Below are 17114 nucleotides of genomic sequence, written 5' to 3' on the forward strand. Positions count from 1 at the left end.
TTAATTTTTTTTTTAAATCTAATATTACATCCAGCAGTTTTGCAAAAATATTGAGACCCAATGTCTATTACTTTAGACTTCAAATAATAAAATCCTTTGTAGTAAAGGTAAATGCATGACTCTTATCTTAATAATGTCACCTAATTTTAAAACAGTCAAACAATTACTTATTTCAAGATAAATATAATAGAATCAGATTTTTTTTGCATGCTTTATTCATTTTAAATAGCCTAAGCAGCCTAATTTTTGTATACAAAATTATAACAATACAAAATATCAGTGGACTTATAGCATATTGTAAATTGTAATCATATTATCCTGCAATTTGGGTGGCACCAAATTCCAAAAATTATGCTGGAATTGATACTGGCTCTGAAAATGATAAAAGTCCACTATTTGCGTGATACCAGCACAGCAACATGAATCGTTGCATTGCTAAAAGAAGCTCTATCCAAGTCACTATTCGTTCATTGTTACTTAAGGTATTTGATTTTGAATGTAAGCTCATGTCCTAGATCACACAGTCCAAGACTGACACAATCGGACCATGACAATCTGTTGCACAATATTCATTTGTTGATACTGAAGTATTAAGGTAAACCAAACAGTTGAAATGCATTATAAATGATTTATGATTTAATACTAAACTTACATACTAACGAACAAATAACTGCCATATAATGTATTATGCAATGCTAAATTCTGTAATGAGAGACTAGTGTTTGTCTGGCTTTAATGTGGAGCGGAAGTGCGGATCAGCTGATGCTGGAGAGCCATCTTCATCTTCCCGAGCAGAGCAGAGGAGAGGGGGACAGGACAGAAAGAACAGGGGGATCTCGACTCCAAATTGTCAGCTTTTAAAGGCATTTTGGATCCAGAGAGCGCTGGCTGCTTTGAAACGGAGGACTAGAAAAGAACCGGCCGGTGGCACATGTAGACAAGCGGATGACAAGCTTTTACACACAAAGGAGAAGACATATGAGGCAGCTAGAAGTGGCATAAAGACAAATGTGTTTTCCACAGATGGACGCCTGTCCCGGTCGAGGGGTCAAATCAGAATTTTAGTCGTCTGAATTTTTTTTTTTTTTTTTTTTAAACCTACGTTGAGGCAAAATGCTGAGATAAAAGCACTGGCCGGTCGTTTGGTTTGGGGTAATCAGTGGATCGACAAGACTCGGATTAGGGACCAAGGCTTTTGTGCCAAAACATTAAAACAGTGTTATTCCGTCTGATTATGTGTAGGGACATATAAGCACAGGTCGTGTCAGCGCTTATTTTGACAGTTTTTGAAGTGTTTGGGATTTCGGGTTAGCCGGAACGCTAGCAGGCTAATCGACTAACGTTAGCCTATCGGAGTTAGCAGAGCTACCTCGATCGAAATAAAAACAACCGTACCTGGGTTGTTTTTGGTTAACACAGGTTTACTACTGTGATATGGCCTTATTTAAGAGAAATATCCCCGCAGAGGGTCACTAGGTGTACTTGGGGACCTGTTTTTCTTCACCGCTCTCTTGTTTTGTTAGCCGTAGAGCTGTTGTGGGACTCGAGGCTCAGCTGATAGGACGAACAGAGGAGAGGGGGTTTAAATTAACATTTGAGTGAAAAGAACTCCTGCTTGCTAAAACGACCAGAACTCTGCTAACATGTTTACATGCAAGTGAGTCACTACAGTTCATGCTGTCAAATAACATTACTTGCTATGTAGTTTGAATACTACACTAAAGAGGGGCTTATTGATTTCAAAATCTTATTTCATAAGATTTAAACCTCAACAAAGGTCCAGTAATACATATCTGGAGTGTTCTGTCCTGTACGTACACACTTGACGATGTAAGACACCACTTAAATAGGGGGGAAAGTCATAAGTATATAGGTTTATTAAATCTTTAGCTATGGGCTGTCACTTTTTTCAAGAACTAGACCCCTAAGCGTCTCCAGCAATTGGGGTCTAAAAGCATGGATTAACTCCACTTAACTGCACCGCAGTGATGTGCAAGTGCTCCATCTGACAACCTAAATATAGCATACATTTTTTTAAGAAACGCAGGCTTTTTTTGAGGGGCTTCGCAGGGTGTTTGGGTTGAGTGTGAGTTTCCCCTCCCCCTGAGCGAGTGTCACTTTCTCAAAACAACAGAAGCTCAGAGGCACGTTCAGTTGGAGCTTTCAGGTCTCCACACAGCGGATGTGATGGAACTGATGTTCGCTGAGTGGGAAGACGGAGAGAGGTTCTCCTTTGAAGATTCGGACCGTTTTGAGGAGGACTCCCTGTGCTCATTCATATCAGAGGCGGAAAGCCTCTGCCAGAACTGGAGAGGATGGAGGAAGCAGTCTGCCGGCCCAAATTCACCCACTGTGAAGATTAAAGGTAATGGAATATTGTATTCGTGTGCTGTGAAATGCTTTATGTACTGTCATTGTAACGTGAGCACACCGTTCCTTGGCATGGCTGCACTTTTGACCTTAGGATGTATTCTTAACTTATGGATAACACTGTCACGTGACCTGCATGTTCAGAACTAACAAATGAAACTACCTCCAAACATAGCCCTATTTGGACAATTGAATTAACCTTTGTATGTCTTGGAGTTATTTTTGACATTTTTTTTTATGAACACACAATAAATATCACTAGTGGTGGAGTTAGGCATTGTCAAGAATATAAGAATACCTTTTGTATATATTATAGTAAGTTTCCCATCTTTGTGTTAAATAATTTTTTGAAGGTCAGTTATGGCCTTCTTTAAACGTTGGCTTGTAACATGTTAAGCATCTTAAATATATGAATCAAATATATATACTGTTCTCTATGATAGGGTGCAGTGTGGTAAAATCCCCTTCTGATATAATTTTATCTTTCATCTTATAGCATTGCAACTAAAGCCACTACACTACTTTCATAACACCTGTAGAACTACAGCACATTGTTTTGCATGCAGCGATGAATTGATTTGTTGCAATGATTTTGCAAAGTGAGTCCATTGTGACTTTCAGACACTATGGAGATTTATTTGTGAAATTTGCATGTAAAAATGTTTCGTTAAGATTCACATCATCTGTTTACAAATTAGTAATACAGCAAATAAAAAATATTTTTTTTTTTTAAATACCCAAAGTGATTTTAATTAAGCAGAAAAAAAGATATATTTTGCTTAAGCTTTTAGACATTTTATTTACTAAATGTGTTGTTACAGCAATATTCAATGTTTTTTTTATTTTTTTTATAATTTCTTAAAAGGAGTCTTTAGATTTGTACTCTAGTAAAAAAAAAAAAAAATTTAATTCATGTATTTTTAATTGTTTTCAATATGTGAGTGAAATTTGACTTGAAGATCACAGGTGAGTGACATGTCAGAGGACGAATAGTTCACCCAAAAATTTAAATTGTCATAATTTACTTACTCTCCTATTGTTCTAAACCTGTAAGACTGTCGTTCATCTTCGTCACACAACTGAAGATTTTTTTTTTTTAATGAAATCTGAGTCATTTCTGTTGGGTACCATTTGGATGCTTCAAAATGTTCACAAAGAGTTTGTAAAACTAATCCATATGAATTGAGTGGTTTAGTCCAAATTTTCTGAAGAGACACGATCACTTTATATGATGAACAGATTTAATTTAGGCTTTTGTTCACATATTGATCAGCAAACATAAACAGTCTCAACTAACCTGCTTGATGCGTGAGAACAAACCACTTGCGGAAGCTCAAACGTGCTGTGTAACACGAGAATGAACCTCATTAGGACATTATAGCTTGAGCTTCCGTTTACCATGTTAGATGTGTGCATTGATGAATATGTGAATAAATATTCAATCTGTTTACTGTCTTCGGAAAATTTGGACTAAACCACTCAATTAATATAGATTAGTTTTACGATCTCTCTATAAACATTTTGAAGCATCAAAGTGGTAGTTGCGTAGCTTTCAATGGAGGGTCAGAAATCTCTCAGATTTCATCAAAAATATATTTGAGTTCCGAAGATGAACGAAAGTCTTACGGTTTTGGAACGACATGAGGGTGAGTAAATGATGACAGAATTTTCATTTTTGGTTAAACTAACCCTTTAAAAGAGATAGTTCCCCCCAAAAATAAAAACGATGTCATTTGCTCATCCTGATGCCTTTCCAACCCTGTATGACTTAAGTTGTTTTGTGAACTAAAATAAGATATTTTCAAAAATGTCTTTTTCCCCATACCATGAAAGTCAATGGGTTGTTTGAAGCCCAACATTCTTCAAAATATCTTCTTTTGTGTTCCGCAGAAGAAAGTCATACAGGCTTGAAACAACATGAGGGTAAGTAAAAGATGACAATTTATATTTGGATGAACTGTCCCTTTATTATATTGACTAGAAAAAGCAATGTCCAATTGTTATGAATTTATGCATTTCTTTTTTAGTTCTGGTTTAACTCAGATTTGCAGTATTTTTTTTTTTCTAGCAGTAAATCTAGATCTTTGATATTGCAGCACAACTGTGATGTGTTAAAATCATGTTTGAAACAACTTTGAGTTGCATTTGGTCAGTCACTCTGTATTACTGCAAGTTCTTTAAACTGCTGAAATTCCATCCCACCAAACGCCCCATGCTGTGCGTGTGTCCAGAGAGTTGTCAGTTGTGAAGGGAGAGATCTGTGCTGGTGCAGATCTGTGAGTGGAGCATGTAACATTTGTTGGATAAGTTAAGGTTGTTTGGAAAGGAAGGCCTGTGTGGTGTTTAGATTGAGAGTGAGTGAGTGTTGTGGGGGGTTGGGTGGAGTTGAGCAGCAGAGGGCTGTAAAAAGATCTTTGTCTTGTGCAGGTCACTGCCTCAGAGCAGAGGATTGTGGTTAAACAAAAAAAGCCACATTTGATCAATCTGCATAATGCTGCTGATCTTGCACAGCCCAGTTTTAGACACCAAATCCCCCTGTTTTTTGTTTTGTTTTTTTATCATAATCTGTTCTAAAAGTAAATCAGAGGTATATCACATGCCCGTTTTCTTGGCACTGGAACTGAGGGAACACAATCACTCAGACGTAGCTGTTTATATAGCACTCTGTGAGCTGGGTGTCTTTGTTCTCTGGTTGTTGGGCAGCAGGCGGTAGGGTTTGGAGCAGTGAGACGGCAGACCGCTCATGAGAGACTGTCTCACCTATTCACTGCCTCACAAAAGACAAAGCTGTCTCGTAGCCTGTGTTAACTCCTTTTCTGTTGGTCACCATGGTTAAGTCAGCCAAGATTGGCTATGAGTGTGCCACCTGATTCATTGGGATCTCGCTCACACTTATGCACATATTGTTGCTGAGCAGCTGTTTGTTGGCAGCACCTTTAATGAGTCACCTGTCCCCTGTGAAGTTGTTGTCTCTATGACTCCCACTGTCTGTCTATAATGTATTCTTGTATCTACTTGTGGTCTGGGTAATTCATGTCCAAAGTAGTTTAGCGTTTCATCTTTTGGCGGTTGGTTTTAGATTATGTGGGTGGCTGGTAATGGTGTGGTTTGCTTCTATTTAACCATGACACGTTTCAGTGCTTTGCTTAACAGCCGAAACACCAGGTTGTAGGTAGACAGAGTAACGGTAAAATGTTAAGTTGCCAACAAATTGTTGTCAACAATTTTGCATCCCCTTTTTTCCTGAAGGTAATATCATAGCATCCTTTTTGACAGTACTTGACATTGACAGTTGTGCTTTTTGGTTAAGGGTGATTGATTTAACCCTAGATAAAACTCCCATTTTTAATAACATGGTCACAATTCATGGAAATGGCCAGTCCTGCTGATTTTCCTGAGAAATCAGATAAAGGATTCCTGTGTTAGAAGAACTTTGAAATTGCATTAGTTTATATTACTGTAAATAACTTGCATTGTAGACACACTATTGCCAGTTCACTACTTTTGCTCCGTAAACAAAAAAAGTTCCAAAAGTCAATGTGGGAAAAAAGCATATTCAAACTGTTTTTTCATTCCAGAATGAATCTGAGCAAGTCATTGAATCTGTCAATCTACTGATTTGTTCAAAAACACAAAGACAGTCACTTATTTCAGTCCTGAATGAATCAGCTTGTTGGAATGAATTGGTTGAATGAATGATTCATTGATTTACTCATAGGCCCAAAATTGTGATATTTACACTTGTCTGCTTATGGGCATGAAGTAGTTTGGGTAGTGTGTGTAGAACCTTTGATGACCCAGTGGGACACCCTTAAATAGGGTCATTTCACTTCACTTGTTTTGTTTTGTGAAGTTTCTTGAATGAATCAGTGTTTTTAAAAAAAAATCAGTTTACTGAATGATTTGATGACTCACTCAAAAACATTTACTTTCTACATGTAACCATAGAAGAGTCACATCGATTAATGCATTTAATTTACAACTTATTTACTGCAAGTTTGTGTCCTTAATGTTTTTATTATGTAGTAACCCTTTTATAAAAACAGTAAGACAGTTGAGGCTTTTGTACCATTTATTCTAGTATAATCAGGTCTAAATGTTGTTTTTAGGCACAACATGCAGTGGTCACAATATATTATAAAAAAACAAAAAAAAACGTAGTAACATGCTTTGGCTTCAAGTGGCAGTTGTGTAGTGGCAGCAAACCAGTGTATTGTCTGTGTGAATGTAATGTGAGATGCGGCTCTAAGGTGACCGTCGAGTACAGTGGATTACAGTGCCATTGCCTAAAGCTCTGTTATGATAATGACCTGATGTTGGTGTTCATTTCAGATGGGTCTTGCTAATATCTTATGAGATAAGTATGTCACTACAGCCTTGCAGCTCAATATAAGAAAAGTTGTATTATGTGCTGCCTCTGAAACCTGTGTTTGAGTTCACTTTAGGCTGTAGGCACAGATATTCAGTTGCTCTTAAAGGAGTGGTTTTTTTAGTCTGAGTATTTTTCATTATTAATGCCTGGCGACTCTTATCATTGTCTGGAGGAAATTAGTGACTTGAAACCAGGACCCTGCAGGATACTGGAACCCCACCCCCCCCACCCCTTCTCAGCGGACAGCATTTAGTCCCTGTTGGCAGCTCTCCGGTTTTCTCTCCATTTAGCCTTGAGTGTATATGAACCGTCTGGTTTAGGAACAAAATAGGTTGCCTGAGGTCTTGAACCTCACTTCTCAGTCATTTGAACTGCAGCCATCTGTGTGACTATTGTTCAACTATTCGACAGAGATGCCAAGTAGTTTTGATTGTTTAATGCAGAGTGGCTGTGACCGGAATGTAGTGATTTTATCAACCTGCTGATCTAGCCGTCTCAAGGCCTGTTCATGCCAACACGAATGTTCGGCATGAGAATTTGGTCAGATTGGTCTGGTTCTGGGTTCATCCTCAGCTATTCACTTAACAAAATATTATTTTCGTGAGCACCACCTAATCATAGTTTTACATAACAGCAACAGCTCTGCACATGTGACCACACACAAAAAAAAAATTGGCGTAGGATTTAGCCTACTTTGAAACTATTTTCACTCAGAAATCGCTAGTAAATTTCACAAATTATTACAAATAAATGGCAAGTAGCACCGAATTAAACGTGTGTGGCTGTTTGTGTCGGTCTGAACAGACGCTTTAACAGCTGTTCTTTCAAATTAAAATGTTTATTGCACAGAACTTTCACACTGAATATTTGTCTGTGTGAACAGGCCTTCAGATTGCTGCTAAATAGCCATCGATGTCATTAATTCTTTGAGTATCTAGTTTATCTGAAGCAGAAACTGTAACTCAGATGTCACTTCTTTTCTTAGATGGACAAGTCATCCCTCTGGTGGAGCTGTCGGCCAAGCAGGTGGCATTCCATATTCCATTCGAAGTGGTGGAAAAGGTCTATCCTCCCGTTCCTGAGCAGCTCCAATTGCGGATCGCCTACTGGAGCTTTCCAGAGAACGAAGAGGACATCAGGTAAAAGCCCACAGACTTTGGAACTGCTAATAAACACTGGCCAGTCAAAAGTCACTGCTTGGATTTAAATAGGCAAATAGTTAAGAGTCTAAGGAAATAACATCACAACATTTATTTCCATTAAGGGGTGCATCAATTCTTGGTCAAGATCTTGTATTGACAACGCAAGAGTCATGCACTCTGTAAAGTCTGCTCCAACACATCCCAAATACTTTCAATGAATTTAAGGTCTGGGCTCAGAGGTGCCAATTCATGTGTGATTCTTTATGCTCCCTCCAAACCAATCTTTCACAATTTGAGCCTGATGATTCTTGGCTTTGTCATCCTGTAATATGGCCAAGATGCGTCTTCACATGGTTGTTTAAGAAATGAAAAGCTAAACACTTCATCAATTAGGGTTAGAAGAACTGTTGCCAAACATATAACTAGCTAAAAACATAATATTCACTGCAATAATGATCCAGTCATAGACTCTTAAGCATTAGCCTATTTAAAGGGTTAGTTCACCCAAAAATGAAAAGTCTGTCAGTAATTACTCACCCTCATGTTGTTCCAACCCCTTAAGACATTAAGATATTTTTGATGAAATCTGAGAGCTGGATCACTCCTCCATAGGCTTTTATGGGATCGAAACTTGCCGGCCCAGAAAAGTTAGTAAAGACATCGTTAGACAGCGAGAATACTTTCTGTGCACACAAAAAAACAAATGAATGAATAGTTGAATAAAGTTGTTATTTTTGTTTGTTTTTTGTGCACAAAAAGTATTCTCGTCGCTTGATAAACTTATGGTTGAGCCATTGTAGTCACTTGGACTATTTTAAACATTGTCTTTACTAACTTTTCTGGGCCGGCAAGTTTCGATCCCATAGAAGCCTATGGAGGAGTGATCCAGCTCTCAGATTTCATCAAACATATCTTAATTTGTGTTCCGAAGATGAATGAGAGTCTTACGGGGTTGGAACAACATGAGGGTGAGTAATTACTGACAGAAGTTTTATTTTTGGGTGAACTAACCCTTTAAATCCACACAGAAACTTTTTTTTGGCCGGGCAGTGTATTATTTTAAATACTTGTGCATTACCTTTATGCTTAACCAGATTACCAGAATGCCTATTAAGATATAGAGTATGACCTGCTGAATGCTTGGTTTAATTTCCTTCTCCTTTCTGTTTGTGCAGATTATACTCTTGTTTGGCCAATGGCAGCCCTGATGAGTTTCAGCGTGGTGAGCAGCTCTATAGAGTGAGAGCTGTTAAAGACCCTCTGCAGATAGGTGAGAAATCAAAGACATTTAAGTATTTATTGTGTCATGAGTGGTGGGTTTTTGACCAAAATGTTTGGAAAGTCCCTTTTGGTGAATTGCTTTGCTGCACTGAACAATTCTCACATAAATCTGAATTGGTTTTTATAGGATATAAATCTTAAAATCGCACCCTAAATAAGCCATCCTTGTGTTTAGAGTCATCTTTGGCTCTGTACATGTTCAATGCCAAGTCTTCTAATGGCCTGAGAGACAACCAGAGGCATGGCACATAAGGCTGAGTGTATGTGTAAGTGGTTTAAGCTCAGGCTGTGTGAATGAACGCTGTTGTTGGAGGCAGTGGGCCATACAGCAGCAGAGGGAGATCATGATGCAGCTGGCCCAAGTCTGACCTAGCCTTTGCACACGCACACACCCTTCAGGGCTCTGCCTGCGTGCCGATTCACAGTGTTTAGACTGCCCGTAGAATTCAAGGTTAGAAATGTGTAATCAATGAGTCTTCCAGGTAAGTTGTGTCAGTAACACTTTACAATGAGGTTTCTTTAGTTAATGTATTAACTAACATGAACTAACAATGAACAAACATTTGTTACAGTATTTATAAATCTTTGTTAATGTAAGTTAATAAAAATACAGTCAATGTTTGTTCATGTTAGTTAACAGTGCATTTAACTAATGTTAACAACCACAACTTTTGATTTGAATAATTTATTAGTAAATGTTGAAATTATCATTTTGATTAATAAATGCTGTAGAAGTCTTGCTCATTCTCATTTCATGTTAACTAATGTAGTTAACTAATGAAACCTTATTTTAAAGTGTTACCAATGTGTCAGTAGCTCTAATAACAAATAGTGATCTTGCTGTTTAAACATCGTAACTTTCTAGAGGGAAAAATCCAACTGGCTTAGGTAAACTTTAGGTTTTTGGTTGCATTTTGACCCCTCGGTGTGTTTGGTTCTTCTGATTTCTGAGTTTCGCTCACTGCTTTTTTGTTTACAGTGTGGTAGCAGATTGTTAGGGGGATTTATTATCAATTATATGATTCTGAAAAGACCATTAAAAAGAAAAAATCCTCCTCTAGCTGCCCTGGCCAATCAGTGACAACCCACCACACTGACCTCCTAACTGCCCGTCAAGGCCAAATCAAACGTTTTCAGTCACTCCACCAGAGTGGAGCCAGAGTGGTCTGACAGAGAACAGCTGCAGCTAAAAGGGAAGTGCTTCCAAAACTCTTCCCATTGCACTGTGTTTAACCTCATAGTGAGAATACAGTGCTAAAAAGACTATAACCTTCAGCCTTTTCATGTCATGCCCAAACTTCTTGGTTGTTACAGACCTATTAGTCTATTCAACAAACATTGCTGGATTGCCCACTAGGATATGAGTCAGATAGACCCATTCAATCACTTAATTTGTGGTTCATGTGAGGTAAATTATCAGTTTAATCAGAGATTAAGTTTACCATGACTGTAACAATATCACTAATACTAACAATATATTCTTTAATGACGTGTAACTGGTGACAACCTAGTGACATTTGCAATTATGATGTGCTTATTGGTCCAGCCAGTTGTTCTCTTAATTAAAGAAAGACCCTGTTTTATACGAAGTTTTTTTGAAACCTTTGGGCCTTTTGTTTTATCAGGGACAGCTGACAGGAGAATGTGGGTCATGAATAAAGGAATAGAGGGGTACTTTTGGCACCGACAGGTAGACTGAAAGAAAAAAAAGAGGCAGTGTAGTAGAGTTGGCTTGAGGAGGCCCGTTGAATTTGGAACAGGAGCTATAAGCTGAAACCACCCACCACCCCCACCTCTGCTCTTACTGGCCAGAGGAGCGCTGGCCGCTGTCCAGTGGTAAAAGCTTTCGGCCAACCCCCTGCACTCGACTCTCCACACACACTCCATGCACACATTTCTCTCTTTCCATCTCAGATGTCTTTCATTTCCTGTATGGTCTGTGTACAGTTCAATTGCTGTTTTATCATTCAGTCTTGCAGCCACCAAACTCCCTCAGCCTTTTAAACATTAATGTTTCCCTTTTTTTTTTTAAATACCTCCTTGCATCAGGTGCAAATATGATGTTTTTAGAATAATCCCTCTAAAAACAAAGCACAAGTTTTCATATTAAACAGTATTTTACAACAAATAACTCCCCAATAATAAGGACATTTTTATCCAGAGTGTGAGGAGAATGTGAACTAGTTTTGTGTTGAAATGTGTTACCAAAGACTGACATGCTTCTGTTCCCTTAAACAGGTTTCCACCTCAGTGCCACAGTAGTGTCGCCCCAGGCCGGCCAATCAAAAGGAGCCTACAATGTGGCTGTAATGTTTGACCGCTGCCGCATCACTTCCTGCAGCTGCACCTGTGGAGCAGGAGCCAAATGGTGTGCCCACGTTGTGGCCCTCTGCCTCTTCAGAATTCACAATGTAAGAGTTTGTAGATGACACACACATTGTCCTCTCGCTTGGGATGCATAGTATATCTGTATCATTTATTGTATGATATTATTGTATTTTTTTTATTGGATATTTAATTGTGCATGCTTTATTTAACCTATTTTTACACATCGATAATGCTAATGCTCACTCAAAGTTAATCTTTAAAAACACTTATTTAATATCAATGTTAAATGTCATTTTCAGCAAATCTGAAAAGTAATATACTGTATATCGTCGCTGTTGGGAAACCTTGTTTCTCCAAAAACGCTACTTTTCAGGAAATGGAAGCACTGCGTTGTCAGAGTTGATATTGTGGCTTTATATATGGTCAGACACTTGCATGTGTCATTGTTATATTAACATTTGACCAAAATATAGCTTAAATTGTGTTACAAGGTTTTTGACCAGCGAATTTTGAAGAATTTTGCTCATACGTTTTTTTTGTCTGTCATTAGAACGTCTAAATCTGAGGCAGTAAGTGTATCTCTTTTTTTATTTATTTTTTATCAACTTACAGGTTAAGTTTACTGTTGCTATGTGGGTGCTCAGTTTTTCTGTCATTTGGCCAAAATCTCTTGTTATTAAAGACAAAGTGCTATGCACATTACTATAATTTGACAACAAATGCTAGCCTAAGACACTCTTCTCTGCTCCTCAAATACATAAAACATTAGCGTCTGTCTGTCTGTCCATATACATACATACATATATATATTATTATAAATTTCTTGAGTAAAGAAAATGCTGTACTTATTCAAAAGAACCAGTTCTTTATTTCCCTTAGCATTGCAAACAAGCAGAGAAAACGGCATACGGCACTTTATTCACGATAGAGGCGGGTGGAGTTTTGAGGTTTGACCAACAGTTTGTGAGGATCCAATGGAGTTATGAGGTTTAGGCTTAAGCTCTTTTTTAACTTTTCATTGGTTAAATATTTGCAAAACCCACAGAAAGGGTGACAAAGTAATAATTGGTGAAAAAATCATTAAATGACAAGATATGGATGTACAAGGTTTCCGCCCCAACACCGATATTTATTTTCCGTATTTCTCTTTCTTTCTTTTTTTTTGAAGTAAAGTGCAATTATTGAGATTACCTTTGTTTAGGCTGGAATTTGAAGGTGAAATACAGAGCTTAAAAGAGAAGTATATTTTAATGTGTCTTATGAACTAACACTGCAACTCCATATGTAGCATAGTTAAGATTGTCCCTTAAGGTTCGAAGAAATGAATGCATTAAAAGAAAACAAGCTACTTAAGGCAACAGTTCTCATTGTGTCTCAAAATGACATATACACGGGAATTTAGATAGACGTATATTTGGGGAAGATTTCACTTACAGCACATACACAAACTTTCTCTAGGTTTCTATCTGTGCGGAGTGACCGTGGGCGTGAGAGCACTGAGAAGCTTTTGATTAGGTTTGATGCCTCCCTGTGGTGTCAGGAGGGTGGAGGGAAGGATCTGCACTGCTGTGATATCCCACCCCCCTTAGGAGGCCCTGCCACAGTCAGATAGACCTGGCGGCCCGGGCCGTGGGTGGCGTTTAGCATTTGCATGTGGGCTTTGTCTTCAGTTTGCTGCTGTTGGGGGAAATTATAACAAACTTATTTTGCATAAGCTTTTCTCACATGGTGTGGTTTTGTTGTACATATCAAATACACAGATATCCATTGAGTTATTTGAATTTAATATTGTAATTTTGGAAAAGTGAAGGAAAATGGATGGAGGAGAATTAAACTCTTTAGGTAGCCTAGATTTTGCAACCTGACGCTTGCCCATGTTTGTAGGTTAGGTGTATCTTATCTTAAACCGTTTCTTGGCAAAAAGCTTTGTGTTTAATTTGAATGCATTTACCATCATTGTGCATTCCTGTGTGTTTCAAACAGCTTTAGAGTCTATTATGCTATTGTGAGTTGAATAAACAGTATATCCTTAGTTCTGCTATGATATGAGACCATTTATCAGCCACACAGGAATTTCAGTAAATCATTGACACTTAAGACTTGATATCTTGCTGCAGAATCCCTTCACTTGCCTCTTTGCGTGTTGAGGCCGGTGTCTGATGAGGTTACCTATCACTTTCTCACATCACAGCCTGCTGCCTGAAGTTCAAATGCTTCAGGCTTGACATTTAGCCCACCTACTCGACATCTCAAAGATTGTCACAAAGTATAATGCATTCCTGCAGACTTTTTCTATATCCTAAACAGAACATGACATCTAGAAAGATACAGACTCAAACAGTCATTGATACTACTGGATTATGATATTGTACATAGAGAAGCTAGAGAGGCATGCACCAGTGATAAACTTTGTGTGTCAGTCATTAGACCTTTCATTCTGCATCATCGCTGTGCCCTTTAACTATTTGAGTGGGCTTATGTGTTTTTTTCCCATGTAGTTAGCTGTCAGACTGTCCTCACAGCTCAAATTGCATCAATACATCTCCTCACCATACTAATTATGCTGGTTGCAACTAGGATTAAAAAAACATTTCAACTGACCTGATTTGAAAACATTAAAAAGGGTCCTAGTCTTGACCAAAATGAACATAATTTTCCCTAAACTGCTTTGGAATAGTAACCACCAGGGTAATTATGTGGTAACCTTTTGCTTGATTTTTGTCTTTTAGCCAGTTTTCGTGACTTTTCACATTTGCAATTAACTTAAAGTTGAATTTTGCAAGAACCCAAAGCCATTTACAAATTTGCAGTACCTGAATTTGAAAAGGAAGTAAATTGCCATAATAGTCAGATTGAATGGGGGGCTTTCTGTACAGCTGTTTGAAGTCAATATTCATTGCTGCACAAATACAATACAATAAATTGAAGAAATGCTTTATATTGTAATATTTATATTTATTCAATGGGTAACACTTTACAATAAGGTTCATAAGTTAACATTAGTTAACTACATTAGTTAGCATGAACTAATAATTAACTGCACTTACACAGCATTTATTAATCTTTGTTCATGTTAATTTCAACATTTACTAATACTTTATTAAAATCTTGTTAACATTAGTTAATGCACTGTGAACTAACATGAACAAACAATGAACGGCTTTATTTTTTTTATCATCTAATGGTAACAAAGATGAACAAATACAGTAACAAATGTATTGCTCATGGTTAGTTCATGTTAGTTAATACATTAACTAATGGTTACTAAAGAACCTTATTGTAAAGTGTTACCATTCAATGTAATATATTTATTTACTTTGGCTTTAGTACAATAAATAATATATGTGTGTGTGTGTGTGTGTATGTATATATATATATATATATATATATATATATATATATATATAAAATATATATAAAATATACAGACACACACAAAAGTTTATCAAAGTTGTCCTAAGACAAAACGGGTATTGTTCAAAATTCATGTATAACTTTGATGAAAGGTTTTGATCCACTTCAAATGTTTATCATGTTTATATAAATATATATTTTTTTTTTATTAAAAGGATAGTTCATCCAAAAGTGAAGATTCTGTCATTTACTCACTTACTTATATTGTTACACACCTGTATGAGTGTCTGTCTTCTGCTGAAGACAAAATAATATATTTTTAAGAATGTTGGTAACAGACAGTTGACAGTAGCCTAAAATACTATGGAAGTCAATGGCTACCGTCAATGTTGGTTACCAACATTCTTCAAAATATCTTCTTTATAGTTCAACTGAAGCATGCAACTCATACAGGTTTGGAACAACATAAGGGTGAGTAAATGATAGAATTTTCTTTTTTGGGTAAACTATCCCTTTAATAACAACAAAAAACATAAAGCTGCCTTTTATTTACATTTAATCCATTTGGCAGTTGCATTTGTCCAAAGTAACTTCAATTACATTTAAGTTATACATAATTTTTTTTAATTCATGCATTCCCTGGGATTTAAACCCATAGTGCTAGAGTTACTAGTGCCATGATCTACTGTTTGGGCTACAGGAAGGCGTTAAAAAGGCCTTATGTTTAGGTTAATTTTAACTATTATAACTTAAGTGTCTTTCTCACACTTAATAAATAGGTTTTAATGATTAAAATATATATCCATTTTATATTTTAGGAGGGATGGGGCTCCCTCATAAAAATATCATCATAATGAGGATCTTTGGATAGTTAGAATACATATTGTGTGAAATGTCTGCAGAAGGGTCAGTCTGATATTGTGTGTGGAAGAATGTGGTCTCCCGTAGTTAGACTCTCAGCCACGTGGCTAATCCAGCACTCAGTCATACTGGGGCGTGTTGTCCAGGAATCCTAAACATTTCCGTCCTCCTTATCCTCCTCAGTTTAGTTCTCCAGGTCTGTCCTTCATCCATACTCCTCTCTCCCCATCCTCCATCTCCCAGACACAGCCAACACATCTCACTCCAGTAGTTCACAATGCTTCCCCCACGGGACACTCTGCATTCTCTTTAATAATCTCACTATGAGCCAAAGAGAGAATTAGCTCTGATCGGCTCAAAGCATGTCTATCTGGAGCTCATATATTATGTATGGGCCAGTTGCAAATGAGGGGTACTCCAGCATGTGTGTCCCCACCACGAGCAGAAGGGAGTACCAGGTGATGGCACACTGGGACATCCACCTGAAGGCATCAAAGCCTCCAGATACATTAGAAATGCACAGAGTGTTTGCTAATGAGCAGCCTGCTCCTGGTTTAGTTTGCTCTAGTGAGTAGGTTAAAGCACTGAAGCTTAATTTCAGTTATGTCTGCCAGCTTCACATATCAGTGATTTGTGTTTGGCTATAGGCTTCTGCTGTATGTCTTCGAGCACCTGTGTCAGAGTCCCTGTCCAGGTTACAACGGGATCAACTCCAGAAGTTTGCACAATACCTCATCAGTGAACTCCCACAGCAGGTGAGGCATGCGTTTTTTTTATTTGTTCTTATAAATTGACATGGTCTGGTTGCCTGTGGTTTCTCTGAGCTTTAAAGTGTCTATGCACAGTTCTAAATAACTGTGAAGTGCACACAGTGGCCTCATTGTCCATATTGGGGTGTGACTGCTCAGATTTATTACAGCTCGGTTTGTATCATGGTTCTGTGTTCATGACTCTGGTGTGGTTCTGTAAATACTTGGTACAGAATGAGGCAGAAAACAGTTACCAATAATATTTATGGGGTAAATGCTAATGTTTTATACTATGTATTATGTCATCATAATCTAATATTGTTACTTGTAGTGTTGTTCAAAGTACCGTGTGCATTGTGTTCACGAGCTCATCAAATATGTCTGTGATTGGCTACAACGATCAGCGCTTCAAAAACATGTTGTAAATATACATCAATGACGCTCTTCAGCGATCGCTTGCACAGATACACACGCGAGCGTTTCAAAACACTTTCAAACACTTCAGTGAGCTCTCAAACACTCCCGTGCGTTTATCATTGTAGCCAATCACAGACATATCCGATAAGCGCATGAACACAATGGCCAATCAAAGGTGTTTATGATTCTGCTAATTTCAGTACCGACTTGGTACTGAAGTCGGTACTTTTGACAACACTA

At 37.7% G+C, this 17114-nt stretch overlaps 1 protein-coding gene across 12 annotated transcripts in view; it reads left to right on the forward strand.

Annotated features, from left to right (window-relative positions):
- Positions 1-775: 775 nt before the first annotated feature.
- The window catches only part of zswim8 (zinc finger, SWIM-type containing 8), a 51961-nt gene continuing 35622 nt past the window's right edge, over positions 776-17114 (forward strand). For 6 of the 12 annotated variants that reach the window (XM_084391321.1, XM_084391327.1, XM_084391328.1 and 3 more), the window contains exons 1-6: positions 2049-2365; positions 4261-4293; positions 7728-7881; positions 9060-9154; positions 11404-11576; positions 16356-16463. In XM_084391321.1, the coding sequence (XP_084247447.1) occupies positions 2188-2365; positions 4261-4293; positions 7728-7881; positions 9060-9154; positions 11404-11576; positions 16356-16463 (741 nt within the window). In that variant the 5' untranslated portion in view covers positions 2049-2187. Of the gene's footprint in view, positions 2366-4260; positions 4294-7727; positions 7882-9059; positions 9155-11403; positions 11577-16355; positions 16464-17114 lie in introns of all 12 variants that reach the window. The other 6 variants (XM_084391325.1, XM_084391329.1, XM_084391330.1 and 3 more) reach the window with 2 other exon arrangements.

Source organism: Rutilus rutilus, assembly GCF_951802725.1.
Source record: "Rutilus rutilus genome assembly, chromosome: 20".
NCBI classification, from domain to species: domain Eukaryota; kingdom Metazoa; phylum Chordata; class Actinopteri; order Cypriniformes; family Leuciscidae; genus Rutilus; species Rutilus rutilus.